Source organism: Prionailurus viverrinus, chromosome B4 (assembly GCF_022837055.1).
Source record: "Prionailurus viverrinus isolate Anna chromosome B4, UM_Priviv_1.0, whole genome shotgun sequence".
NCBI lineage: Eukaryota > Metazoa > Chordata > Mammalia > Carnivora > Felidae > Prionailurus > Prionailurus viverrinus.
The window spans coordinates 79,389,996-79,417,249 of NC_062567.1; the positions used below are offsets into that span (position 1 = coordinate 79,389,996).

At 53.8% G+C, this 27,254-nt stretch overlaps 2 protein-coding genes across 7 annotated transcripts; one reads left to right on the forward strand and one right to left on the reverse strand.

Moving 5' to 3' along the window:
• The first annotated feature begins 195 nt into the window (after window positions 1-195).
• On the forward strand, window positions 196-2,717 carry TMT1B (thiol methyltransferase 1B). The gene is made up of 2 exons (XM_047866537.1): window positions 196-728; window positions 1,822-2,717. The coding sequence occupies exons 1-2, from the start codon at window positions 231-233 to the stop codon at window positions 2,056-2,058; spliced, it is 735 nt and encodes a 244-aa protein (XP_047722493.1). The 5' UTR covers window positions 196-230; the 3' UTR covers window positions 2,059-2,717.
• ITGA7 (integrin subunit alpha 7) lies at window positions 2,678-22,821 on the reverse strand. Of its 6 annotated transcripts, XM_047866529.1 has the most exons (26): window positions 22,478-22,821; window positions 18,068-18,195; window positions 17,887-17,966; window positions 16,492-16,747; window positions 15,880-16,011; window positions 15,465-15,584; window positions 14,409-14,616; window positions 14,087-14,280; window positions 13,635-13,723; window positions 13,378-13,505; window positions 13,173-13,268; window positions 12,955-13,016; window positions 12,640-12,809; window positions 12,066-12,215; window positions 11,273-11,388; window positions 10,519-10,711; window positions 10,356-10,436; window positions 10,170-10,249; window positions 9,953-10,027; window positions 9,707-9,809; window positions 8,996-9,172; window positions 8,686-8,817; window positions 5,999-6,112; window positions 5,671-5,769; window positions 5,457-5,582; window positions 2,678-3,411 (listed from the first exon to the last, which is right to left on the reverse strand). In XM_047866529.1, exons 1-26 carry the CDS (start codon window positions 22,681-22,683, stop codon window positions 3,181-3,183), a joined length of 3,546 nt encoding a protein of 1,181 aa, XP_047722485.1. In that variant the 5' UTR covers window positions 22,684-22,821; the 3' UTR covers window positions 2,678-3,180. The 6 variants fall into 6 exon arrangements, with proteins under 6 accessions (XP_047722485.1, XP_047722487.1, XP_047722486.1 ...); XM_047866531.1 differs by lacking the exon at window positions 15,880-16,011; XM_047866530.1 differs by lacking the exon at window positions 15,465-15,584.
• Window positions 22,822-27,254: the final 4,433 nt, after the last annotated feature.

Genomic DNA, 27,254 nt, shown 5'->3' on the forward strand with positions numbered 1-27,254 from the left:
TGTGCCTCCACCCCCCATAAAACTTGTTGAAGAGCCTGTAGGGCTAAAAGAGCTGAGCCCTCCAGAGGTATTCCATACACCCTCCCCCATCCTGGCAAAGAAAAAATTGACAATGAGGACACAGGGAACAAAGTCCTGTCACAGGAGGAAGAGAGACTCCTGTCTGCAGTGACTGCAAAGAGAGAAAAGGCCAACGCCCCAGCGGAAGCACCACTCAGAGTCAGTCTGTCATGGATGTCCTGGTCCGACTCCTGCAGCTGCTGGTGCTGCTCCTGACCCTGCCCCTGCACCTGATGGCCCTGCTGGGCTGCTGGCAGCCCCTGTGCAAAAGCTACTTCCCCTACCTAATGGCGGCACTGACTGCCAAGAGCAACCAAAAGATGGAGAGTAAGAAACGGGAGCTCTTTGGCCAGATAAAGAGGCTTACGGGAGGCTCCGGGAAGGTGGCCTTGCTGGAGCTGGGCTGCGGCACTGGTGCCAACCTCCAGTTCTACCCAGCTGGCTGCCGGATCACCTGCCTGGACCCAAACCCCCACATGGAGAAGTTGCTGACAAAGAGCATGGCTGAGAACAGGCATCTCCAATATGAACAGTTTGTGGTGGCTTCCGGAGAGGACATGAAACAACTGGCCGACGGGTCCATGGACGTGGTGGTCAGCACCCTGGTGCTGTGCTCTGTGCAGAGTCCGAGGAGGGTCCTGCAGGAGGTCCAGAGAGTGCTGAGGCCGGTAAGCAGAAGGGAGAGGGAATGGGCAGGGGGCAGGCAAAGGCAGCAGTGGCCGCTCCAGAAAGGAGAATGTGCTGTACTAGCGCATTAGACACCCATCCACCCCCATCTGCTGGTGAAGAGCAAATAGGACCAGGGCTTCGACGGGGCAGAATAGGATGCTGTGGAAGCACACAGGAGAGCCACCTTACGCGGGGGTTGTTTGGGAGGTAGGGGAAGATGGGAGGAGGGGAGAAGGACACCTAAGGAAGTGAGGTTTTACATTGAGATCTGAGAGATTAAGCAGGTTGTGGAGGAGTGGGGAAAATAAAAGAGTGTTCTAGATAGAGATATTAGGGGAAATAGAATCTATAAGATTTTGAACTGAGCATGGAAAGGAGTTTAGGATGGTTTCCAGGTTTCTGGCATGAGTGACTGGTGGAGGGAGGGAGGTTTAGAGGGAAGTGTCATTTGCTGAAATGGGAGAAACCTATTTGGGGCTTGTTAGGCCTGAGATGCCACTGAGACAGCCAGGAGGAAAAGTCACAGAGGCGGTTAGAAGTCCAGATCTGGAAGTCAGAAAAAGGTGTAGCCTGAAGATAGTGGTCTGGAAGTCCCCAGCTTGTAGCTGGTAAATTCAGAGCACAGGGGTACATGAGATCACTCAGAGAGGGTTCAGCAAGGAGACAAGAGCTGAAGGAACCCCAATGTTAGAAGTCAGGCGCAAGGTTTCCCTGGGATGTTGGCCAAAGGAAGAGGTTGGGTGTATGCATCTGAGTTTCGGAAGTGAGCATCTCTGTACACAGTGAGATCTCTGCTCTAGTCTCTCCATCTCACCATCTATCTGCCCTTGGCTAGGTTGTTCCTCTGGCCATCTTTTAAAGATCTCTCACCAGTCATCCCCACTGGGAGGTTCCTTACATGCACTTTTGAGTGGGAGGGTGGGAGCCAAAGTCTGCAGAAAAAGTCAGGAGCAGAACAATTCCCCTCATAAACTTGCAGACCAGCAACCCCTGCTTCACCAAGAGGCTTGACCAGGTTTGGTCAGCGGGGTGGGGGTGAAGTGAGAGGAAGGGTGCGGAATGGAGCAAGTGACACTAACTCTTCTCTCCCAGGGAGGAGTGTTCTTCTTCTGGGAGCATGTGGCTGAGCCCCGTGGCAGCTGGGCCTTCCTGTGGCAGCAAGTTTTAGAGCCTACTTGGAAACACATTGGGGATGGCTGCTGCCTCACCAGAGAGACCTGGAAGGATCTGGAGAGTACCCAGTTCTCTGAACTCCAAATGGAACAACAACCCTCTCCCTTCAAGTGGTTACCTGTTGGGCCCCACATCATGGGAAAGGCTATAAAATAACCCTTCCCCAAGCCCTGCCTCCAGCCAGAGCAATCCCACCTACCTGCTAAGTCTGTCTTCCCCTGAGAGAAATCTAGGCAAAGAAGTCATTCCCCCCACCACCCCCTCTTCCTCCTTCCCTCCACCTCTGCCAGGAGTCTAACTTCAATTCTTCCTTCCAAAGTGAAAAAGCTCTGGGGCGCCAGCCTGGCTCAGTCAATAGAGCACATGACTTTTAATCTCAAGGTCATGAGTTCAAGCCCCACACTGGGTGTGAAATCTACTTTCAAAACAAAATGGACAAAGTGAAAGAACTCCATTCCCACCCTGACCACAGGGAGGAAAGTGATATTCTCTCCTTTCCTAGACTGGGTCTCCCAATTTTTGCCCACCCACTCCTAGGGCAGTTCCCTGTCCCTTTCCTTTGTTCCCACAGTAGAGCTCCCCCTCCTCTCTGTCTGAAGCACGTACCTCCAGGGACTGGTCACGAAAGTCATGATACGTGCACCCCCGCCGGCTCCCCAACCCTCCCTCCCACTACCAGCTTTGTCTGGAGCTGGAGCGGGCGGTGCAGAGAGAAGCAATCTTACCCTGGAGATCCTGGACAAGGGGGAGCAGGACTCAGCAAAGAAGTCAGAGGTTTTGTCCTCAAATATCGTTTAATAAATAGATAAAATCCACTAGATTGATGCAGCAAACTAAGGTCAGAGGAGAGGGGGAACTAGGGAGAGAAGAACCCCTGAGTCGGCAACACAACCTCCTCTCCAACCCTCTGGGTTTAAGGCACTTTCAGGGGGACAGGTCCTTGGGGTCCTATTAAACAAGGTGAATGGGAGAAGGAGGGATTAGGGTCCCCTCTCCCACTTTTGCATCAGGACCTCACTGCCCTTCTCCCCCGACCCCCACAACCCCATTCTTGATCTGCCCTCATCTCACAGTGTTCTAAGGGGAAGTGTGTTCTAAGGGGAAGTTTTGGGAGGTGCTCCTTGTAGGGGATGGGGGGAGACATCTACGCCCCTGAGGAAACAGATCCTGTCACATCCTGATGGGACTCCAGCAACCCACTCTACCCTCTTCATCCCAAGGAGCCAAATCTGGGGAAAGGGTGGAGGGGACCCACAGGCCAGGCTAGGACGGAAGCAGCTAGGCGGTGCCTGACACGGGATGCCCCTCTGAGCCTGGCTCAGGGTGCCCATCCGCAGCCAGGATGGGGTGTGCATCGGGGCCCTCCCGCCGGGGGCTGCCCCAGTTGTTCCTCAGGATGGTGCCCGTCTTCTCCTCTTTGAACTGCTGTCGGTCTTCCCGCGGGATCTTCACCGCGTGGTACTGGGGCACGGTGGCCTCGGGGTACCGTGCCCGCTTGAAGAATCCCATCTGTAAGGACACCAGGCCCAATGTGAGGAGTGTGCAGGGCTGAGGTCCCTGGAGCAGATATCAGCACAGCATAGAGCCTTGCCTCCACCATCACTGGGACAGAAAGTACCAACTACGGCTGAAAGGAGTTGCGTTGGACAGCATCCAGTGCAGTGCGCGGCCCCTGCAGGTGCCACAGTCAATGCGGGGTCCCCAGGTCCTCACTCACAGAAAGAGAAAGACCAGGAGGGGCCAAGGGTGCAGGACCAAGGACATATCCCTTGGCTCCTGGAAGAGGGAGTTGAAGATGGAACGTCAGGACCGCTGACCCCACCCAAACTTTTTAAGAGACCCAATAGCATGCCCCAGGACATAAACGAGATCTGAGGCAAAACATCGCTCCCTAGACCCCTGCATACTTGGAATGACTTCTCTCGAGCCTCAGATGCACACAGCCCGAGTACTCAAATGGCATCTTCCTCAGGGCAGGGCCCTCTCATCCATGAATATGGTGGCCTAGCCCCTTCCTACATCGTGAACATGCTGGCCCTTACACACGAAAGTGGAAATGTGTCCCTTGCACACTCACACTCAGGACTGCCTGAGACTCCTACATGTTCCAACTGCACGGCATGTCCTTGCACGTTTGTCTCTGCACACAATGCCCACAGAAAAGCCATGCACAAGCCTTCCTGCACTCCCACATGCTCATATGCTGGGAGCCCACCCACCCCTCTGCACATGCCTCAGGCTATATATACTCACCCTTATAATCTCACCCTTATGATAACCACCCACCCCAGTTCCTAGAACTCACACCACCCTCATGCAATCTCAGTTCTTCACCCTGCACATTCTTGGTCCCCTGAATGCCAGGGGCTCTACTCACAGTTACACACACATACACACACACACACACACACACACGTGCGCGCACACACACACGCACGCGCGCACACGCACACACATGCACACACACAATTACCCCGCAGTCCCTGGGCCCCCAGCTTCCACGGCCGAGGGCTGCACAGCCAGACGGGCCCGGTGATAGTTGGTGGGAAAAGACGAGCTCTGGCTGCTCCGATGGAAGAAGCCACACTGGGATGTCAAGGGGGGGAAGGGAGCAAAAGAGGTGGAGGATGGGAAGACTCAAGAAGGATGGAGGTCCTTATCTCTGCTCTGTCCCCCTCCCATGAAAGCAGGGAGCAGGGAGTCTGGTGCCAGTTTCATGAAGGTATCCATCTCCCCTAAGACTGGCCAGGCTCCCAACAGTTTGGATGCTAATCCAGAGGCCTGGTCCACTGATGACTCACATTTGCCCAACAGTGTGCTTAGTCAGCAACTGGTCCAGGGAAGACTAGGGCCAGTCCCTGATGGGGCCCCAAGAACATGCATGGTTCCCCAGAGCCCCATTGTGGCATGTGGTTCAGGGTATGACCACTGATGGTGGATGTGATTCCATGTACTGACATGTGCATGTGCATGCTTTTACATGGAACCCCAGACACAAATATGATTCTATCTATACTATGTACGAAGACAGTTCCAGGTACAGCCTGGTATGTAGAGGCTCCGAGCTCAGTCCTGGAGGTAGTCCCTGGAGTCCCTGCTGTGCCTTCTGTGTCACAGTTCCCTTCTCAGCCTTACCTGCCAGGCTCCAGTGAGATCAGACCACACTTCCCTGCCTCTATGACTTTGCCTCCCTTGATCCCACCCACCTCATCCCCCACATCCACATCCTACAACCGCACCTTCTTCTAAGCCAACTGCTCTCAAGCTCTCTCACCTCTGAACTCCCACTGCACTGTCTTGCTTTAGCGCCTTCTGCCTTGTCCTTAACTACAAAGCTCATCTCCCCCACTAGACTGACTCTCAAATCCTTGAGGCCAAGATCTGCATCTGACTTCTCTCTGAGATGTCCAAAGCCTGAGAGAGTCCCTGGGACATACAAGTGTTGAGCGCAGCCTGGCTGAACAAATGAGAGTGTGGCTGGGAAGGAGAACCACAGCATGAAAGGCCACCTGCCTGGCAGGGAAGACCCCCGGCCCCACCTCTCCGAGCCTCACCTTCCACATGAGCAGCACCAGCAGCGCCAGCACCAGAAGCCCGGCCAGTACAGCCAGGAGGATGACCCACCAGGGGACTCCTTCTGCCACCACAGCCACAGGGTCCAGGTAAACCATCACTGGGATCTGGGGAATGAGGGGTTAAGAGAATAAGGGCTGGCACAAAGGGAAAGAAGAGCTTCCTCACCTCAACATCCCCAGGCCTGCAGCTCACCACTGTGGAGGCGTCTCTGAGCAGCAAGTTCTTGATAGAAGACTTCACAGTGATGTTTGCTCGCACAATCACTTCCAGGGACTTCACAGCTGAGTACTCCTAAGGGAGCAGGGAAGGACAGATTCCTCCTGAATGCCCCATGCCCCCCATCTCCCCTCCCCGCCAGCTCCTGAATTTGTAAATGGAAGGGTCCCCAGCCCAGAGGGTATTTCTGTCTGTCTTGGGTTAAGAGTGTGCCGTATTTCGGGAGAAGGCAAAAGCAGCGGTGAGTCCCAGACAGACTGCTGGGGAAGAAGACACCAGTCCGGCACCCCCACAGGGCTCTTACCTCCAAGAAGGTGCTGTTCCAGAGGCGGCCCCAGACGTGCAGCACAGCAGCTCGGTCAAAGCTATATAGAGGGCAGCTGAACACCACACAGTTGGCAGTGCCCCGGACACAGTCCTAGGGACAAGGACAGGCAGGGCTCTGAGCCACTTGGCCCCAGCCCTCTGAGCATACAGAGGGCCCAACACCCTCACATATGTGTTCACACAGACACAGAGTCTGCCCAGTGCCTACACTCCATCCCTCCATGAGCTCCGACACCTTGGACCCCCTTTTCCCCTTGTTCCTCACTCATGTCTCTCCCATTTTCCTTACCCGACCTCAAACTCACCTTCTCCAGGAAGTCTTCCCAAACTAACCCCATGGTCCAAAAGAGCAGCCTACCCCAAATCTGGTCTACCTGGCCTTGAAATACGTGGAGAACAGGGAGGGGGTCTCTTACTTGACATCAGCAGCAGAGTAACTTCCCCAATGAATGCTTACGTTATATAACAATGGCTCCCTTTACTGAGCACCACTTACCTGCAAGGTACTTATTAAAGCTTCCAACTGTCCTGCAAGGTGCATATTATTATCATCCCCATTTTCCAAACTAGGGAATTAAAGTTCAAAGAGGCCAGGTGCAGGACTCCTGGCTGGCTCAGTCAGTGGAGCATGCAACTCTTGATCTTGGGGTCATGAGTTCAAGCCCCATTTTGGGTATAGAAATTACTTTAAAAAAAAAAAGAGGGGGGTACCTGCGTGGCTCAGTCCATGGAGCATGCAACTCTTGATCTCAGGGTTGTGGGTTTGAGCCTCACACTGAGCTTGGATATTACTTAAAAATAAAATGTTGGGGCGCTTGGGTGGCTCAGTCGGTTGAGCGACCGACTTCAGCTCAGGTCATGATCTCATGGTTTGTGAGTTTAAGCCCCGCATCGGGCTCTGTGCTGACAGCTCAGAGCCCGGAGCCTGCTTCTGATTCTGTGTCTCCCTCTCTCTCTGCCCTTCCCCCACTCATGCTCTGTCTCTCTCTGTCTCAGAAAGAAATAAACATTTAAATAATAATAATAAAAATAAAATCTTAAAAAAAAAAAAAAAAGGCCTGGTGACCTGCCTCAAGTTGCACAGCTAGCAAAGCTGGTAAGTGGTGGAACAGATATTTGAACCCAGGTCCATGGTGGGCAAAGCCACATGCCTACACTAAGCCCAAACCCACAGAAGGAGGAGGAGGCTGTCCCAGGAGCTGCTGTGGGACAGGGGACTTAAGCCCTGCTCCTTCCAGGTCAGACCTAAGTTCACTTGGCCCAATCCCACCTGATGATCCAATTGCCTAAAATTTGTGTTATAGTCACCACACTTCACGTACAGAAGAATGGCTTTGAAAGCATTCGAATTCTTTGCATGGTCTTTTATTTTGCCACTTTTGAGCAATTCAAGAATCCTTGATCGGTTTGTCTAAAAGCAATTTTAAAGTCTTTAAGTTTATTTCTTTACTTTGAGAAAGGGTGCGGGGAGAGAGAGACAGAGAGAGAGAATAGGGGAGAGGCAGAGAAAGAGAAAGAGAGAATCCCAAGCAGGCCTGATGTGGGGCTCAAACCCGTGAACCATAAGATCATGACCTGAACCGAAATCAATGACACTTAATCAACTGAGCCTCCCAGGAGCCCCCCTCTAAAAGCAATCTTCAGCAAAAGAATAGATTTCAAGTTCTTATTAAAAAGGGAGGCCTTTCGGGGCGCCTGGGTGGCGCAGTCGGTTAAGCGACCGACATCAGCCAGGTCACGATCTCGCAGTCCGTGAGTTCGAGCCCCGCGTCAGGCTCTGGGCTGATGGCTCGGAGCCTGGAGCCTGTTTCCGATTCTGTGTCTCCCTCTCTCTCGGCCCCTCCCCCGTTCATGCGCTGTCTCTCTCTGTCCCAAAAATAAATTAAAAAAAAAAAAGTTGAAAAAAAAAATTTTTTTTTTTAAAAATAAATAAAAATAAAAAAAAAAAAAAGGGAGGCCTTTCAAGGGAAATTAGTCATGTAGAAAAAGCAGGACAACACACGTAACAGGGAGTCTGCTGTTTTTCAAGTTCGGACTACCCGCACGTGCCTTCATCTTGCCTCCTGCCATGCTCCTGCTATGCTCTAGTGGAGCAGGGAGGCTGAGGGCCCCCACAAGAAACAGGTGCTCTGGTGGAGCTCCCTCCCAGACAGATGACACCAGAGCTGGCCCAACTGTTTAAGATCCCCCTGCAAACTGTCTCTTTGACTCCTTCTACTGCCCACTCCTCCATAGCTGGGATTCACCTCCTTGCAACCAGGCCATAGTCTGCCCCCACCACCACCCCCCTAGTCTGCCCCTCCACACTCTCACTGCCAGCACCATCCTACAAGGGTCGAGCACAGAGCGCGTGCTCATCGGCTCAATATATCTACTTAAAGAACCAAACTATGTAAAACAAGGAATTGATTGTGTGGCTAACTGGCTGTAGGTCAAGTGCCCTGCTCTGGACTGAGTACTTGGTGGCCACAGGGGACCTGTAATGTCAGCAGCTGTGACGTAACCTGTCTTGTCAACTCTGTCCAAGTGTCTGGCCATCACACCTTTCAACAGGCCAGCCTCTCAGGCAGCCACCCCCTAAAGCTCCATGTCCCCCAGCATCCCGTCACAGCACCAACACCCCTGCCCTTCATTCCGACTGTACCATGTCTGCCCTGCCCTCACCAGGGTGATGTTTTTCTTCTTCTCAGCAGAGGACACTGGCCACCAGGATGTGCTGGGCTCTGGCTGCTCAGGATGTTCCTGCTGCTCTGGCTGCTCCAGCTCCCTCCGCCTCCTATCCCTGCTGTCCACGTCCTGGATGCAGGGAGTGGAGGCAGTGAGCATCCCTCCAAGCAGCAATCCTGAGGTGGCCTCTCCTCCCCCACTGCCTTCCTCCTGGCCCTCCCTCCGGCTTCCCAACCCCAAGACATCCCCAAAGTCTAACCACCCCCACCCTGTTTCAGTGGCCCCGACCACCCCGCCTAAGCCTCACCAGTTGGAGGATGTTGGGCCTTGGGGAACAGAGCCCCTTCTGCCCAGGCCCTTGCCCGCCCTCCAGCTCCACCCGCATGGGGTACAGCAGCCACTTTCCGTTGGCAATCTCATGGGGCCACATGATGTTGAGGAAGGCAGAGCCCAGGGTGTTAAGCGACTGGCCTTGGTTGGAGACCTGTGGGCACAAATAAATATGAAGGGAGGGAGCTTGGTTTTTGAACAGGCCCTAAATCTGCAGAGATAGAGGAGACAAGGGCTGAGGGGAAGGCCTCAGGAAGCAGAACTTCAACAAAGATTCGGGATCCTAGACCCCACCAAGCATCATTCTCTGCCCACTCCAAACCAGGAAGACCTGGAGATGTCACTGCAAGGGTGGGAGGCCCCAGTCAAGCAAGGGCAGAGTTCTAAGGAGAAACATCATCCCTCCCCCTCTGTCCCCATCCCCAGCTAATGGCCCTGGCAGAAAAGCTTCCCTGGACCCTCATGGCCTACCCAGACCAGTAGGTGAGATGTCCATACACACTTGACCAGAAAATGGTCAACTGAGGCCCCAACACAAACACCTGCCCACAACCAAGGTCCAGGACTAAGGGGAGGCCCTGAACTTGCTGACCCATCATACTGCCATAGGGTAGAAGAACCACAGCTTTGGGACATGTCTCAGCCTCTCTATGTGCCAAAAAAGGAGGGGCCTTACCAGGACACTCACCGTGACCTCATACTTGACCTTGCTGCCTATATCCCGCTCAGACCGCATGGCGCTCTCGCCCCGCACCACACCAGAGAAGAAGAGCTGCTGGGGAATGGCCACCCTGGCGCAGAAGGGTCAAAACGGGGGCTGAGGAAGCCTGGGGCCTGGCTGATTGGAGGGTCAGTAGGCAGAGCCCGGGCCAGGGCTCAGGAGTAGCAATGCGTCCCCCCTTCCAGCAGATATGCCCATTTGGTCGGAGCTTACCCCGTGATGGACAGCGGCAGCTCAATGAAGACACGTGCTCGGGCAGAGACCGGATGAAGCTCCTGCTCACTGATCCTGGCATATGAGCAGGAGCAGGCATGGGCAGGGGGCACAGGCACCACCCCAAGGGCTCAGATGAAGACAGCAGAGCCCCACCCAGGTGGACATCAACCAAGCTGCCCCCACCCTCACCACACCCTGGCCCCACCAGGCTTACGTGGCCAACAGCAGCTCCACTTCCAGCTCTGTGGTCTCAATAGTGATCCCTGAGGTGCTAAGGATGAGGTAGAAGGTCACCTAGACCAAGAGTGGAGAAAGATTAGGGTCAGGGAAGGCTAAGGGCGGGAGAAGGGGTCTGGGCTTAGACGGGCACTCCAACAGAGATAAGGGCTGACATGCTCACCTGGGCACCTCTCTTCATGGGGTTCCCTAGCTCACACTCGACATGGGAGGCATTCTCGTTGGACAGGCAGAGCGGCTTCTCCTGCAGTGGGGAGGGAAGAAGAGGTTAGTTTGGGTTACTGGAGCCCCCAAGACCCCACCCCCACCCCGCTGCAGGTCCTCACCGCAGGGTCCAGGGCTCGGACTCCTGAGTAGTGCAGGGAGGCAGGGAGGGTGACCAGAAGCTGGGCTTCATGAGCATCATCTCCATCAGCCTGGGGCTGGGCTGGATCCGAGGGCAGGTTGGTGACCGTCAGCTCCAGGCCAATGACTGGCTGCCCACTCAGGGCAAACAGGGCTGTTGTCCCATCCGCATCCCTGGAGGTCAGATCCCATTCACTCTAAATCTGAACACCTCCCTCTGCCTCTCCCACTCCTGCCTCCTCCTCACCCAGTGCACACTGCCTGCTTCTACCCCGAGTCTCTCCTCCCACCAGCTCCCTCACATTGGCCTCCACACCAGTCCAAACCTCAGGTCTTCCCACACTCCAGAGAATCAGACTAGGAGTCAGGAGACCTCCCTTCCGGTCCAAGCTCCCTTACTTACCCACCTGGGGGAAGTGACTTAACCTCTCAAGGCCCCCATTCTCTATCTATAAAGGGACTAATAATAATTCCTACCTCACCGGGTTGGGAAGACTAAACAGTGAGCTGTATGTAAACTTTATATTATCATATACATTCACATACATATACTATCATATATCGTGAAGGCTTGTTATTCTTCGCCAGGAGAGCCCCTATGGCCCCATCACTGATCCTCATCTTCTGAATTATCACAGATCCTCCCCAGCCTCGGCCTGGCCCTCCGAAGGGGGCTTCCTTCTCTTCCTTGAATTCTCGCCTTCCCACCCCACCTGACCCCTCACTCCTCCTCACATGGGCAGAGGTTGGAACTCCGTGTCGCTGACCCGGGCACAGAAGCGAGCATGAACCAGCTGCAGGTTGCTCTGACAGATCTTGTCTTCACCACAACCTTGTTTCAGGAAGTGGATCTAAGGAGAGATTTGAGGAGAGGGTGGTTCGTAGGTGTGAGGCAGGGGATGAATGTGTCACTAAGGCATACAGTGGGGTAGAATATCACAAGATTAAGCAACCTGGGTTCAACTCTCAGATCTGCTGTTTACTAGCTGTGTGATATTGAGTTGGTCACTGACCACCCTGTGCTGTGTCCTTTTCAGTAAAACAAGCATGTGATGATGACAAGGTAGAGGCCAGCAGGTAAGTCCACAGTGAGGCCACATTTCCCTAGCCTCCCTTGCATGTAATTGAGTTCCAGATTTAGAACATGAAGAGAAGTGAAGAGCATCCCTTCCAGACTGGCCAGGAGGGCCATACAAGGGGCTTCATGTTCTTCCTTCCGGGTGATAAGGAGGGAGGCTACCTAAGGACCTTGGAGGCCACATCTGAAGATGGCAGATCCCTATGAGCCCAGGCCCCTGAATGAATGCATGGGATGGAAGATTAGTGTCCCCTCTGACTAGGAACACATGATCACTTGGGCCATTTTCCATTTGGGGGTCTACTTGTCACAGCACCTAGAGATATGAGGAACTGCTGAGGTAGCACATAAAAGAGTTTTGAAAGCTACAAATGCAGGTCACTGGGAGAGACAATGATCACTGCTTCTCCTAGCCCCTTCTCCTGAGCTAAACCAGAACCCATGGCTCACCTCTGCCCTCTGGGTGCTGGGCTGGTGGGCATTGAGGATGGGGGCCACTGGGGGCAGACCCTGGCCAGGAGCCTGTCGCCGGAGCCGTGGGGTCTGGAGACTGTAGGACAGGGTGACCACAATGGCCCGAAGCTTGTCTTTGACATTCTCCTGGGAAGAGGAAAGATGGACAAGGATACAATCTTCAGGCCCCAACCAGATCTAGGACAGATTTTGAAACCTGGCAAGAAGATTAGGGAGGTAAAGGAGAGAGGTGGAGACCAGAGCAAAGGGGAGGGAAAGCGACTGGGATGGAAAAGGGAGGAGCCCAGGATCTAGGGCTTTGAGGACCATGTGTGACAGAGGAACCTGCCATCTCTATCTCCAGGGAGGACAGAACTTGTACTCTGGACATAGAAGGCGGAAGACACAAGAAGGCAGCTGGCGAGGAGAAGGTCAGCCTATAAGGGAGGCTTCCCAAAAGCGGAGATCAGAAAATGAGGTGTAAGCATGTTTGGGAAGAAGCTAAGAGGAGTCGACAAAAAGAGACCATGCAATGACAATGACTCTCAGAGGCCAAGGGGTCAGTGTCCACCTGTAGCTGGAACATGGTGTCTCCACAGACTCGGTCATGCTGGTGCTTCAGCCACACGGTGCCTGAGGCCTGGTGCTTGGGGTCATCTGGGCCACGGCTCAGGAAGGTCACACGGGGGACCTGGCCCCGGAGCCTTCGGTCTGTGTCCCCATCTAACACATAATCCAGGGCTATGGCGTGTGGGGAGAGGAGGGGAGCCAGTGAGCTGGAGAACTGCTCTAATCGGACCCTGTCTCTGAGATGCCTTTCTCTCCACCTCAGAGTGACCCACCCTGAAACCCAAAGGGTGGAAAATGGGAGAGGAACCTCACTCACCCACAACAGGGCTGTAGCTGCTGGGGGTTGCAATGTAGCTGAAACAGACCCGCAAGTCCACACTGTGGGGGCAAGGGTAGCTCCTGAGCCAGGCAAGACCGATGGGCCAACACCTCACTCCTGTCGCAGCCCCAGTCCCCAGCCCCACACTGGGCAGAGGAAGAAAAGGGGAAAATGGACCCTGAATTTTCCCTGCCTCCCCTTGGATCCCACCTCACCAGACTGAGTGGCCAGCAGCACAGTTAGGCTGTTCTAGATCAATGGCTCGGGGAGCAATGAAGACCTCATGCGACACATGAAGGACGGGTCTGGCCCTGTGGAATGAGGAGTTGAGAGCACAAGAAACATGAGACTATGAGGCAGGGAAAGAGAAGAGCTGGCCTTAAGCAGGGAGAGGCAAAGGCAGAGGAGGGGGCTGATCACCTGAAGAGCACAGCAGTGTCAGCCAAGGAGCCAACCAGTAGGTCTGGGTAATGATTCCCATCCACATCCAGGCCACCGGACAGGGAGTAGCCAAAGCTCTTTATGCCCACGGCCTCACCCTCCAGCACCTGCAGGACCAGACCATCAGCTCCCCACCAGCATCACCCCCAGCCTGCCCCCTGCCCTCTGCTGTTGTGCCCCCTTTATTTCCCCCACACCCATTACCCCCACACCTCATCCCAATGACCCCCTCTTACCTGGGAAGGTTTGATGACAACCCCCAGGCTGCTCCCATGGTAGATAAAGACTTTCCCATCCCCATCAAAGGGAGCCCCCACAGCGATATCTGTGGGTGTGGGAGAAAGGTAATCAGACTGGGGCGGGGCAGGAAGATGGGGTCCAGGCCCCAACTTCCCCTCAATCACTCAGTTCCATATAATATGCTTTCTATTTTATTGAGAGGCTACTAAGTCCCAGGCACCTTACACACATCATCTTTAAGCCTCTTAGCTACTCTCTGCAGATATGACTATCAGAAAGGTTACTTGCCCAATGTCCCAAAGCTGGTAAAATGATAAAGCTCAGATGTGAGCCCAGGTTGTTTCTCTCTCAGAGCCCTCAGAAGGCCTCCCCCTTGACCTCTGAGGCACTTCCCCATCCCTGCTCCTGCCCCCTCCCACCCCTGAGGCTTTCCAGTTCCCAATCACACCTGCAAAGCCATCTTGGTTGAGGTCCCCCAAGACAGCCAGGCTGATCCCGAACATGGAGTCAGGAGAGCCACAGAGCCGGAGAGGGGAGACCCCAGCCCAGTGACCCCCCTGGTTCATGTACACATACACGGCACCCCCCAGCTCTTCTTGGCGCTCAAAGAAGTAGGGGGCACCCACTACCAGGTCTGCCCAGCTATGGAGAGAGGGAAATAGTCAGTGTGGCTCCCTCCCCAGCCAGGGGAGTCAGACAGATGCCAGAGGCCCCTGAGACCTCCTAGACCCAGCCTCCCCCAGGCTGCACTCCCCTGTGCCCACTCTTACCCATCATTATTGAGATCGGCCACAGCCAGTGAGTAGCCAAAGCCGGAGGTCAGGCGCTCCCCAGACAGCATAACTTCAGGCACCAGGCGACTGGCACTGTCTTTGCGCAGAATGACCACAGCACCCTTGTGGTTGGCACGGGGGGCCCCTGCCACAAAGCTCAGCTCTTCTGCACGCACCAGACCCTTCCCCGAGTCGATGGAGAAACCTGGGTGGGGCGGCTTACCAGTGAGCACTCCCCAGAAGATTTAGGAGCCAGGGTGTGTCCAAGCTCCCCCCACTTTGCCCCCTCCTCACAGGTCCGGAGCCAAAAGGTAGAGGTGCCCTCCAAGTTATCAGCACCACAGCCGGACTGCTCTACCTCCCCCTCCAGAGCCCTGGAAGCCCTCCCACACCCAGAGGCTGGAGTTTGGCACAAGAAGTGCGATGAGATCAGCCTTGGGGACTGGGGAGGAAAGACAAAGGCAATGACTAGGAAGGCCAGCCAGCTGGGCAGGAGCTGAGCAGGGCACCACGCGTAAAGTTCCCAGGGAACGTCTCCCCTCTGCACCCCCAGGTGGCCCCAGTCCCATCCAATGCACCTTCTTTGCCCCCACTCCCAACGCACTCACAGGGAGAGGAAGTCTTCATGTGGACAGAGGGGAGCCAAAGGGGAGTGGGAAAGAACTTGGTTCACCCAAACATCTCCCAGGCCTCGTTTCCTCCCCCTCTGCAGAGGGATGCAGTTGAGATAAGGAGAGGGACTTACCAACAAGGCTAGGGCTTTCTCGGGCTTGTGCCCACCGTCCACCCTTCAGAGAAAGTCCCACTAAAGCTCCACCCTCCTTCTTTCCCAGTATGGTGTCAGCCCACCTGGTTCTTCCTCCATGGAGACCCCAGGTCACATCCCCCTAGGCCATCCCCCTGGGGGCATCTTCTCAGGCCTGGTCACCGCGCCCAGCTCTTCTCTGAAATTTGGGCCCAACATGGATTTCCCTGGGTGTATGTTGGTGAGGGCAGGGCAGGAGAGGAGGGGAGGCCAGGCCAAGCCCCCAGGGCCCAGGGAAGCTTACAAACCTAAGTAGCTATTCAGGGCCAAGTCTCCGGCTGGTCCTGGGAGCCGGTCAGCGGGGTCCAAAGTTTTATACACCAGCTGGTCAGGGTCTGAGCTATCAATGTTGGTCACAAAGAGCAACCCTGCGGGGGGCAGGTAGGGGGAGACACCAGGGAAGGGACATCCAGAGGAGGGGCCACAGAGTGGGGAGACAGAGTCAGACATAAAGGCAAGAAGAAGGAGGTACAAGAGGAAGAGGTGGAGAAAGAATATGAGAGAGACAAAGAGGCCAGAGAGGTAAGAATCAGAGACAGAAAGACAGAGAGAGACAGGGTGAAAGCCAGAGACAAAGACACAGAAGGATGGGAGCATGGAGAGGGATGACAAGAGAGAGGAGCAGAGGGTTAGAGCAGCTCTGGGCCAGGGAGGGGTCCCTACCAAAGTAGCTGTTGGCAGGGACGGGGATGAGGCGGGGGTCCTGCTCCTTCTCACCCCCCGCCTCGTAGGGCCCGTCGTCCAGGTGCACCAGGTCCGCCGAGCCCTGCACACAGAGCTCCACCCTGGCGGTGCCTGCAAGGACAGACCCATTAGTGCTCCGGGGCAGGGAGCTAGGAGCACCTCTCAGGCCAGATGCCAGTTAGACAGGCACACGGGGACACCCCTGGTCTCCCATGCAGCCCTGTCTCTACCCCTTCCCCAGCCCAAGCTTCCTGGCCCCACAGACTTGCTGTCCCACTCACCAAGTGTCAGCTCGGCCAGCAGCAACGTGCGGACACGGGGATGGGGGTGATGAGGTTGGGGAGTGAGCAGGCCCAGCCGTGCACGTGGGGGTTCATGCCAGCGTGGTGAGGAACACTCGGCCATTCGAAGGACAGGAGACGCCCCCATTTGTGTGTGTGCTGGCACGATGGGGGTGGGAGATGTGCCAGTGCCCCAGGGCTACGTGGTGGTGAATGTGTGGGCATGCTCAGCCAGGTGCTGCTCCCAATCCCATTGCTGAGGTAAGAGGCCATTTTGGTTCCCTTCTCCCCTCCCCAAGGGGTGACTCACCCTTCCAGTTATAGGTTCCCGGGGCCCCAAAGAGGAGGTAGTGGCTGTCAGGGGAGAAGGCGGCAGCTGTGCCCTGCTGGCAGAACCCAAATTGTTCATGGCCTTGGGGGCGACCCTCACAGAACTTCCATTCCCCGCCATCCAATTCATCACGGACGGCCAGGTCTTGGCTTAGCACAAAGCAACGACCGATCACATCCCTGGTCTCCAGGATCTGGTCTACTCGCTGCCGTGCCTCATACCGGTGTGCACAGGTCTGTGGGAGGAAGGGATGTGGGGTCATCCACTGTGTGGGCCAATGACCCACAAGAGCCACGCAGCCCGCATGCAGACGTGTGGCAGGCGCAGTTTCGTGAGCACACACCACATGCACACAGACACACACATCATGTGAGCACCGCCACTCAGCTCAGTGGTAGGCAATATATACGTAACTATCCCACTTGTGCCCACTCGCTTGTCCCAGAAGGGAAGAAGCCTTGTTCCACATTCTGCCCGGGCACCCGCAGGTACGACTAAGCCAGCACACAGCACTCTGCCTCTTTGACCATGCCATATGTGCCTGTCCCCAGCACGCCAAGCTGGTCCTGTCTCTACACTTTGGTAAGTGCCACCACTTTGCAAAGAACTTCCTCCCCTCTCTGCTCCTGACATGTTGCTCATTCTGGAAAGGTTGCCTAAGATCTCTGCCACCTGCAGGAGTCTTTTCTGTCCACTCTCCTTTGGACTTTCACACAGTGACTGTACCCCTCACTTAACATTAACCATATTCTGCCCCACAGTGGCTTAATTGTGCATCTGCGTGTCAGTGATGGTACAGAGAGAAACACGCAAAGAAAAAGAGAGAAGGAGCGTCTCCAGAACTATGTGGTAGGCTCTTTGCGCCATGGACCAGGCTTTTCCTTGTCTTTACGTTTCCTCTCTTAGTAGCTAGCACAACACCTGATGTTTAAAACGTTCTCAGTAAGAGTTTGACAAATACATAGATAGATAGATAGATAGATAGCTGGCTTTAAATTATAAGGACAGGGACCAGGGGTACCTGGGTGGCTCAGTCAGTTGAGCATCCAACTCTTGATCTGGGCTCAAATCATGATCTCAGGGTCATGGGTTTGAGCCCTGAGTTGGCCTACTTAAGATTCTCTCTCTTTCTCTCCCTGTGCCCCTCTCCCCGGTTCACACTCACTCTCTCTCTCTAAAAATAAAAATAAAATAAAATAAAAATAAGGACAGAGACCATGTCTTATACCTTTTTTCTATCTCCCTGAGGTCCTGGGAATTAGGCCATCATACTACATGCCAGCCTGTGTTCTATAAACACACCTGTGCACATGCACACCATATACACACTCACACACCCCACCCTTGCATACAGTCACAAGGAGTGGTACTCACGACAATCTTGCCTCCAGGCCCCTGGCTCCGAACACTGACTCCCAACCACTGGTTCTCCTTGCTTTCTTTCTGCACATCAGCTGGAGGCAGGACACTGGGAATAAGGAGAGGGAAGAGGAGGCCAAGTCCTCTCCTCCCCTTCATGCGCTGCACCCCCTCCCCACCCCTACAGGGACCACACCTCCACGGTCGATGTCCACTCTGTAGCAGTCGGTCTCTTCCAGGCTCAGGGGACAAGCGAAGAGGCCTCCAGTGCGATTCGCCTGCTGCCCAGGCAGAGCCAGGGCCTGCGGAGCACCCACCAGCAGCCTGCACAACGGGACAGGAGCAGGAGTTAGCAGACAGAACGCTGTGCCTCCCCAGGGCTGCCCAGGTCCGACCCCTCAGAACCAAGCCGAGTGTGGAGAACTAAGGAGTAGGGCCAGAAGTCAGTTTCCCCAAGTCTGGCGAGGACAAATTAATATACTTGGCCATGCAATCATCACATTACACACGCACATACTATCTGGATGAGGGGCCACATGCACTGTAGATACACACACGTGCGCATGTGCCAAACAAAGCAGCCTGGCCAGAGCTGCTAGTTTGAAAGAACCGCCTGTTCCCAGCACCTGTTCCTGACCAGGCCTTCCCTACCCACTTCCTGGCCCCATCCCCAAGCTCTACCCTCCTCCCCAAACCCAGTCCAGTTAGAACCCTCCCAGAAATGCCAAGAATGCTGAGAGCAGAAGCAACAGGAGCCCACACTGGTACCACAGGGTGGCCCAGGGAGCAGCCTCAGAGGCCGAGCAAGAGGCTAGATATGGGCCTGTTCCCCCACGCTTCATCCGGGGCCCACCAAAGACCCCACCCCACCCCCAGCAACCCTGCCAACCCCAGATTCCGTCAGACAGCTGGCCTCGAGGTAGGGGCCAGTTTCTCCTCTGTCTCCAATCCTACCCCCATTTTCTGCCCCTGTCCTGAATCCCCTTCCCCATTGTTCCTCCTCCTCCCCACATCCATGATTTTCCCCATTCCTCTCACCCTCCCTGCCCCCACCCTGTCCTCTCTCCTACCTCCCCCTCAGACGCTTTCCCAGCTACAACTTTCTTGGCAGGACAATTTTCCATGATCACAGCCAAGGTTTTTTTCCCCAGGGGAGGACTGTGCTGGGAATGAAGGCTGCCTGGGTCCCCTGGGGCTGAACCCCAGGCCAGGAGTGAAGGAAGGGGTAAGGTGAGGTGACTGGCACCCAGCTGACTACAAGGATCTCTCTTCACAGAAGGAGAGACTCAAAAGTGAAAGCAGGGAAACCTCGAGGCCTCTCTCCCACATTCTTCCTCCATTTCCCTTGCTGGGGATGAGGCCCAAAGTGGTGTCGGGCAATATTGCAGACAGGCATCTATGGGGCACTGTGCCAGTCCTGAGGGGGAGGGGAGGGCACAGAGCCACACTCCCTTCCCACAGCTCTAGTCTCTTAGCAGCTGTCATCCCGCGTCAGAGCCAGTGTCCAGAGTGAGGAGGGGGCAGGGAGTGGCAAGGAAGACAGCGTGCATTCGGCATTCATCAACAGCTATGTATTGAGAACTTAGCATCTGCCAAGCCTTGTGTCAGGCACTGGTGAGACAAGGAAGTAGTATTTCTTCAGCACCTACTATGGGCAAGGCCCTAGGCTAGATGCCAAGGATATGAGGAACAAACATTTGTCACCCTCTACCTAGGTTGCAGACATCAGGCTGGGCAAGTTACATGCATTCTCTCTTTTAAGCATCACAGCAATCCTATATGAGGGTTCCTTTCTCGTCTTTCAGAGGAGGAGACTCACTCACATACATTAAGTAGGATGCTGGAATTCAAATCCACATCGGCCTAACTCCAAAACCCATGCCTTTTCCACCATAGCCAATGATGGGCCATCTCCAGAACACTGAGACCACTCCAGAGAAAGAACAGGAGGAAGGGGAGGGGAGGGTACCCTGCACAAAAAAGGAAATGACACGGCCAACCTTCCAACAAGTCCGCAGTACCCCCCGCCCCATCACCAAACTCAGAGATGGCCCTGTCTTCGAGGACTGGGGCTATCTTACTCATCTCTGCACTTGCCCCATAGGAGGCACGTGGATGCTTTTGTTGAACGCACACGTTGTGTGGACTCCCAGAGACACCCAGTGCCTCAGCTGGTCAACACATAACTAAGAACCAGAAGAAGCTAATATCAGTGTTTAGTGTTCACTTCTCCCCTAGAGGTCTAAGTGGGGAGGAGGATGGAGGGAAGAGGTCCATATGGAAGAAAGAGGCTTGTGCACATACATGCGGCCAGCCTCACTCTCGGTGGAGAACAGACCAGCCCACCCAACCTGGGAACAAGAGTTCCCACACACAGCCTCTCTAGTCCCTCCACCTCTGCCCTAGCCACACCCTTTTCTGGCTTCATCCCACAGTCCCCGGCCACCCCAGGTCTCTGGACACTGACTCCCAACCACTGGTTCTCAGCCACAGCTGTACCCATTGCAGACAAAAGCAAGAACACCTTGGCAGCTGGGGGCAGAGGGATTCCCCAGGAGCCTGGCCAAGTAGAAGCAAAGGAGTAGCCCACTACCACCACACCTCTCAATTCTGCACATACTCCAGGGCTCTGACCCAAGGCCTGCCCTCTCTGACTCTCTCAAACTGGGTGGCCCTCTGGGGGGAGAGGGGGGTGCTTGGCCCAAAAGTTGACTCAACCGGGGTGATCTGGCCAAGCCTTTGGATCCAGGTTTGCAGTAAGGCACTAAAGCTATTCTCTAGCTCTGTGGATCATGATACAGGAATAACAGTAACAGGAATAACACTTTCACAGCATTTCCTGTGGACTTTGCGTTATTCTAAGGGTTTTATACATACTAAGAACTCTTAATCCCCACAAAAACTCTATCTGGTAGTCCTACAGTTGAACTCCACTTTACAGCTGAAAGATATAAATGAGGCTGAAACCACAGAGCCAAGAAGGTTAGACTTCAAAGTCTCATCCAGGGGCAAGACTGAAAGACATCACAATGGGTGAAGCCTTTCAATCGGTGGGTGCTGGTGAAGGAAAACTGAAACTCAAAAGCTAGGGACTGAGCAAGGTACCTGGTCTCTCACGTGCCACCAGGCAGCAGAGCACCCCTTGCTGGAACCAAAGCAGGGTTAGACAGTCAGGCTCCTCTGGGAGTGCCCCCAGTTTGGCTCTGGGAGACAGAGTCAAGGGGCCACCTTCAGAGAGGAGGGGGAAATGACAAGAGACCAAGCTATTAAAAATAACTTAGAATTTGCCTGGAAATAGCTCAGAGAGTTCAGCATGTCCTAAAAAGGCCTCCAGTCCTGGAACTCTGGCCGATGGGGGAAGAAGGGAGGGAGAGACAAGATGAGGTAGGAAGCAGATAGAAGGCTGAAGAGATGAAGTCAGTTGCTTTCTATCTCTCCCAAAGGGTGGGGGACCACTGACCATGCTCCCTGATGACAGGGATAATGGAAGAAGATTAGAGCTAGCCCCTCCTTCCCAAGCTGGGGAAGAGAAATGAGCTCCTGTCCCTACCCTCTGCCCCCAAGCAAACACTATCCAGGAGGAGACAATCCCAATGGACAGCATTGATCCCAGTAATGGACACTTAGTGTGGCTTAGGCTCTGGCCTAGGAAAGAAAAGCCCCCTGGCAGGAGGGGGTGGGAAGCTTTCTTGCTCTTGTCTCTCTTCTTAAAATCATACATGTAGCTGGAGCCAATAGGATATGAAACATGACAGACATAGGCCCCACACATATGTGTCCATCTCCCAATGAACCCTGAACTGAATAGGAAATAACTAGAATTGTACTCTGCCCCTCACTCCTCCCTGCCTTCCCCCACTACTGGGATTCCTAGACCTGGAAATCTCCTGAGGAGGAGGAAGGGGAGCACGAGCCTGGCCAGCATCCTTCTTGAGTCTCTGTCGCTGTTGCTGCTGCTGCTGCTGCTGCTGCTGTTGTGCTGCTGCTGCTGCTACAACTTTTGGGGGTTCTGTTTTCTGCTCCATAATCAAACCACCTAGTACAGGCTGCCCTGTACCCTCCCAGGTCCTCTCCCAGCCTCATATTCTTGAGCCACAGAAACAAATGGCACGTCTCCCCTGGTCTCCAGTGTCCTGCTGTCTTAATTCCATCCCATGGCAATGTTCTCACAGGAACTTAGGTCTGGAGTCTAACCCTCCATCCTTCCCAGGGTGTCTTCAACCTCTCTGCCCTTTCCCTCTCCTCCTGCCCTAAGCAGAGACAAGACGTTCGGTCCCTCTTCCTGAGGAAATTCAGCCCTCTGACGGAGGGGAGTCACAGACCCTGGGACTGGAGCAAGGATGCAAGTTGGGGGGAAAACAAAAGGAGATCGTTCCCTGCCAAGACAAGAACCTCTCTCTCCCAACTCATCCCCAAAGCAAGACCCTCGGGGTCTCAGAGCCTGAGGGTACGCCTCCAGACCCAAGACAGATGAGGCAAGGTTGGAGTGTGGGGTATCTGCGGACAGCCTGAGTCGTCGTGGGGTTGGAAGACTGAGAGATGGGATGGGGGTTGGGGGAAATCTGTGGCTCGGGCACGGGGATTCTGGGCGGGTGCGGTGACTCACCAGCTCTGGGGTCGGGGCTGCAACTGCCGGTGCAGAGCCACAGAGAAGCCGAAGAGGCTACCCGGCTCGCCCTCCTTGCGCAGGGCGCCCATCACGTCCAGATTGAAGGCGACAGCCCCCGGGCAGAGCAGTCCGGCCAGCAGGGAGCCAAGAAGGTAACAAATCCCGGGGGGGGCCCGAGGACCACGGCCCGGAGTCCCGGCCATGCGGCGAACCTTGCGCGCGCTTCCCACGAGCGCAGGAAAACTCGCTCGCGCCCCAAGCTCCAGGTCTCCCACGGCGAGCCTCTGGTCTCGCGTCTCGCAGATCTTTCAGGGGTCTCGCAATCTCTCGCCTCGCCCCCCTCTCCCGCCGCCCCGCCGCCCCGCCGCCCCAGCACCCCTCCAGGGTAACTGCAGCGGCCGCAGCCCAAGGGTAAGCCCGAGCTCCCGCCTCCGCTCCCAGGGGCGCCGCCCCGCACCCCGGCTCCGCCCTCGGCCCCGCCCCTCGCCCGCGCGGCAGGTGGAGGCTTCGCTGCGCCGCAAAGGGATGCCCAGGCTGGCGACTCCGGGTAGGAACGGGCCCGGCTCGGCGGGATCCCCACCCCAGCTTCGGCCCCGCCCCAGCCTGCGCGCTCCTGCCCTTCCCCCACTCCAGCCCAAACCCGCGAGTGGTGCGGGCGGCGCCTGGGAATGGGGGGGAAGAGAAGTACAGATAGAAAGGGACCGAAAAAGAGAAAGGAACGTATGAGATGAGAAGTGCGTGACGCAGTCTGGGAAGAGAGATGCAGACGGAGAGATGAAAGGGGAGGGTCCTGTGTGATCCTTTGGTGCTCCTTTCTCTCCAAGGTCAAGTAGAGCGCCTCATTGCTTTTTGAATCACGCCGCTTCCCGCCCCATGCCATCCCACCCCCCACCCCCCCAGAAACGCCCAGCAATGACAACGGCTACGCTAGCCACGACGTCAGCATTCAGGGAGATTGAGGAAAAGATAGAGGAAAGAGGAGAGAGAGAAACTCAGCAGGTCTGGAGAGGAGAGCAAAAGAAGCAGGTAGAAAGAAAACAGAAAGAGAAAAGAGATGGAGAAAGAAGGGCAAGAGTTTGATTAATAAAGGCGGGGGGCGGGGGGCGCTTGGCTGGCTCTGTCCATAGAGCATGAGACTCTTGATCTCCCAGTCTGAGTTGGAGCCCCACCTTGGGCAGAAAGATTACAAGAGAGAAAGAGAGAAGAAAGAGAAGAAAGGAAGAAAGGGAGAGAGAGAGAAGGAGGAAGGAAGGAAGGAAGGAAGGAAGGAAGGAAGGAAGGGAGGGAGAAAATAAAAACACCCACAAGGAATGGAATGGAGAAAAGAAAATTACTGAGGCTGATACAAGAAGAGGAAATTAAGCAGCAAAAAGGGAGTGGGGGGTCAAAGAAGGGCAAAGATGAAAAAGATTGGACCCAAGAGGGAGAGGGATGGAAAGGATGTCTTCATTGGAGAGGGCAGAGTTCCAGACTGGTCCAGGCAGGATCAGGGTGGGGCTTTGCAAGGATCTCCACAGGGAACTGCAAGCCTGTCCCTTTTCCTCTCCCTTTCCCCCAGGCTGAGACAGAAGCAAAGGGAGGGGGACATTTTCCAACCCTCTGCTATTTATAACTCCAATCCAGAAACGGAGCCAGGAGGAGAGATAGGAAATAATTTGGGACAACTGGAACCTAGCTTGTTCCCACCTCCCTTCTCATTGGGTGTTGGTCTTTTGTATATCCACCTGTCCATCTTTCCCTTGTCTCTCTATCTTGTTTTGTCTCATCTCAAACTCTTTTTGTCCCTCTTCTTGTCTCTGTCACTTGGAACCCTTCTTCGACAATTTTTCAATATCTATATGTTGTCTCTGCCCCTCAAACTCTATCATACTCTTGAGATTTTCTCTTCTCAGGGGCGCCTGGGTGGCTCAGTGGGTTAAGCGTTCAACTTAGGCTTAGGTCATGACCTCACAGTTTGTGGGTTCCAGCCCCTTCAACTCCCCTTCAGCCTCTGTGCTGACAGCTCAGAGCCTGGAGCCTGCCTTGGATTGTGTCTCCCTCTCTCTCTGCCCCTCCCCTGTTCCCTCTCTGTCTCTCAAAAGTGAATACACTTTTTAAAATATGTATTTAGGGGCGCCTGGGTGGCTCAGTCGGTTAAGCGTCCGACTTCAGCTCAGGTCACGATCTCGCGGTATGTGAGTTCGAGCCCCGCGTCGGGCTCTGTGCTGACTGCTCAGAGCCTGGAGCCTGTTTCAGATTCTGTGTCTCCCTCTCTCTCTGACCCTCCCCCGTTCATGCTCTGTCTCAAAAATAAATGTTAAAAAAAATTAAATAAATAAATACATAAATACATAAATACATAAATAAATAAATAAAATATGTATTTAAAAAAAAGATTTTCTCTTTTCATGGAGCACCTGGCTGGCCCAGTCTGTAGAGCATTTGACTCTTGATCTCAGGGTTGTAAGTTCGAGCCCCACATTGGGTGGAGAAATTACTTAAAAATGAAACCTTGGGGGGGAAAAGATTTTCTCTTCTTCCCTTTCTTAAAAGCCCCAATGCGTCCTACCTAATTTTTCCCCATGCTCCCTTTGTCTCTCTTACTTCTTTGTCCAAGATTATACTTTAAAAAAACAAACAAAAAGGTAGGCTTTCACTCTGCTGGCCCTGAGACAGTCCTCGCCCTGGGTAAGTTACCATACATTTGAAGGTTTGGTCCTCTGTTTTTGCAACACTACACTTGTGGACATCCCTTCCAGGGGACTAGCACTATAAATAAGTACTATCAAGGAAATACATGTGCTGCCAGCAAGTTGGCACCAGGATCCTACTTTTATTATCCCCAAGATCTGCCCTCTCCATCCCTTTTCTATCTCAGAGCCCCAGACAGTAGAGCTGATATGTGACTGCAGAGTAGTAAAATCAGGATCAAACCCAGGACTCCTGACTCTGAGCCCGGATCTCCAACAGGAGTCGGAATGCCTTTAGAGCCCCAGGTGCCTTCCTCTCTGCACCTGCAGCTTCTGCCTTCCTTCATCTCCACCCCACTGGCTCCTGCTAAATCCAAGGTTGAAATCGAATGCCAAGAATCTGCTTCTGACCTCCTCTGCCCAAATATTTGAGAAGTCATCTCACCCGCCACAGGAGGAAGGAGCAGGAAAAAGAGAGCGAGAGAGGCTGCCCAAAATTAGCCTGGCTATAAATAGTGGGGCAAGGGAGGGCAGTTGAAAATGTAAGAGCCCTAAACCAGCCTAGTAAATTTAGACATGTAGATTTTCCCTAAACCTCCTTTAGGAGGACCAGGGGCGCCTGGGTGGCTCAGTCGGGGTTAAGCGTCTGGCTTCAGCTCAGGTCATGATCTCCCTATCCGTGAGTTTGAACCCCGCATGGGGCTCTGTGCTGACAGCTCAGATCCTGGAGGCTTCTTCGGATTCTGTGCCTCCCTCGCTCTCTGCCCCTCCCCCACTCACACTTTGTCACCCTCTTGTCTGAAAAATGAAGAAACCTTAAAAAAAATTGGTTTTAAAAAGAAAAGGAGTGAGACCAGATTGTTGGAGTGAGGCACAATATCATAGGTAAAGGGGGGGAATGAAGAAGCAAGAGGGATCTGAAAAATAAAGGAAGCTCAACGTGTAAATAAATAATCTGCCAGAGAACTTCTTGTATTTGAGTGAAGAGTTTGGAAATTCATTAAATTAAAACTATAAAGATGAAGAACAGGTTAGTGATTGCCAGGGGACAGGGATGGGAGGAGATAAATATAAAAAGATAGTACCTTATACCTGAAACTAATATAACATGTATGTTAATTATACTTTAAAAATAAATAAATAGGGGCGCCTGGGTGGCTCAGTCGGTTTAAGCGTCCATCTTCAGCTCAGGTCATGATTTCACAGTTTGTGAGTTCGAGCCCCATATTAGGCTCTCTACTATCAGTGTAGAGTCCACTTCAGATCCTCTATCCCCTCTCACTCTCTGCCCCTACCCCACTCTCGTGCACTCTCTCTCTCTCAAAAATAAATAAACATTTATAAATAAGTAAATAAATACCAAATACCAAAAAAAAAAAAAAAATATATATATATATATATAGCATGGGAGGTTCCATTGTGGTGATGAAGAAATCTGTATCTTGATTTTGGTGGTAGTTACTCAGATCGATACACGGGATAAAATTGCACGGAACTACACACACATGTACACACTTACACACACATGAATACATGTGGGGCACTGATAAAAACTGAATAAAGCCTGTAAGCTAGTTAACCGTATACCTATGTCAGCTTCTTGGTTTTGATATTGTGCTACAGTTATATGAGATGTCACCACCGAGGAAAGCTGGGTGAAGGGTACACAGGACTTCATGTACTATTTTTGCAACTTCCTCTGAGTCTATAACTATTTCAAAATAATTTTAAAAATTGATAAGTGTCCAAGCCCAGCAAAGCTTTCAGCCTTTATCTGAGTGGAAGCTGAGACTTTTTCCAGCCCCACCTCCATGTAGGATCCGTTTTTCAGCTTCCCCAGACTAGACATTTTCTAACCACTGCCTCTAGCCTACAAGCAAACACTTCTAGAACACACTGCAGGGTTAACTTCCCTCCACCTCATCTGGCAGCAGAGGCTTGGAGCATACATCCCAGGGTCAGCCTCTTCCTCCCCAACACACACAACATGAGGACTTTCTCACCCCACCCACATCTCTAGCACTGGATTCCTTCTGCCTGCCTCTGAATGCTGGCTGTAGACAAAGCTCAAACTATGGGAGTAGCTGGGAGAGAAAGAATATAAG

Excerpts from the sequence above, each read along its gene's own strand:
- TMT1B (XM_047866537.1), top strand. The coding sequence starts at position 231 with ATGGATGTCCTGGTCCGACTCCTGCAGCTGCTGGTGCTGCTCCTGACC. Across the intron at positions 729-1,821 it reads TCCAGAGAGTGCTGAGGCCG|GGAGGAGTGTTCTTCTTCTG; the intron begins GTAAGCAGAAGG and ends CTTCTCTCCCAG.
- ITGA7 (XM_047866529.1), bottom strand. The coding sequence starts at position 22,683 with ATGGCCGGGACTCCGGGCCGTGGTCCTCGGGCCCCCCCCGGGATTTGT. Across the intron at positions 17,967-18,067 it reads AGTGGACATCGACCGTGGAG|CTGATGTGCAGAAAGAAAGC; the intron begins GTGTGGTCCCTG and ends TCCTGCCTCCAG. Across the intron at positions 13,724-14,086 it reads CAACCAAGATGGCTTTGCAG|ATATCGCTGTGGGGGCTCCC; the intron begins GTGTGATTGGGA and ends CCACACCCACAG.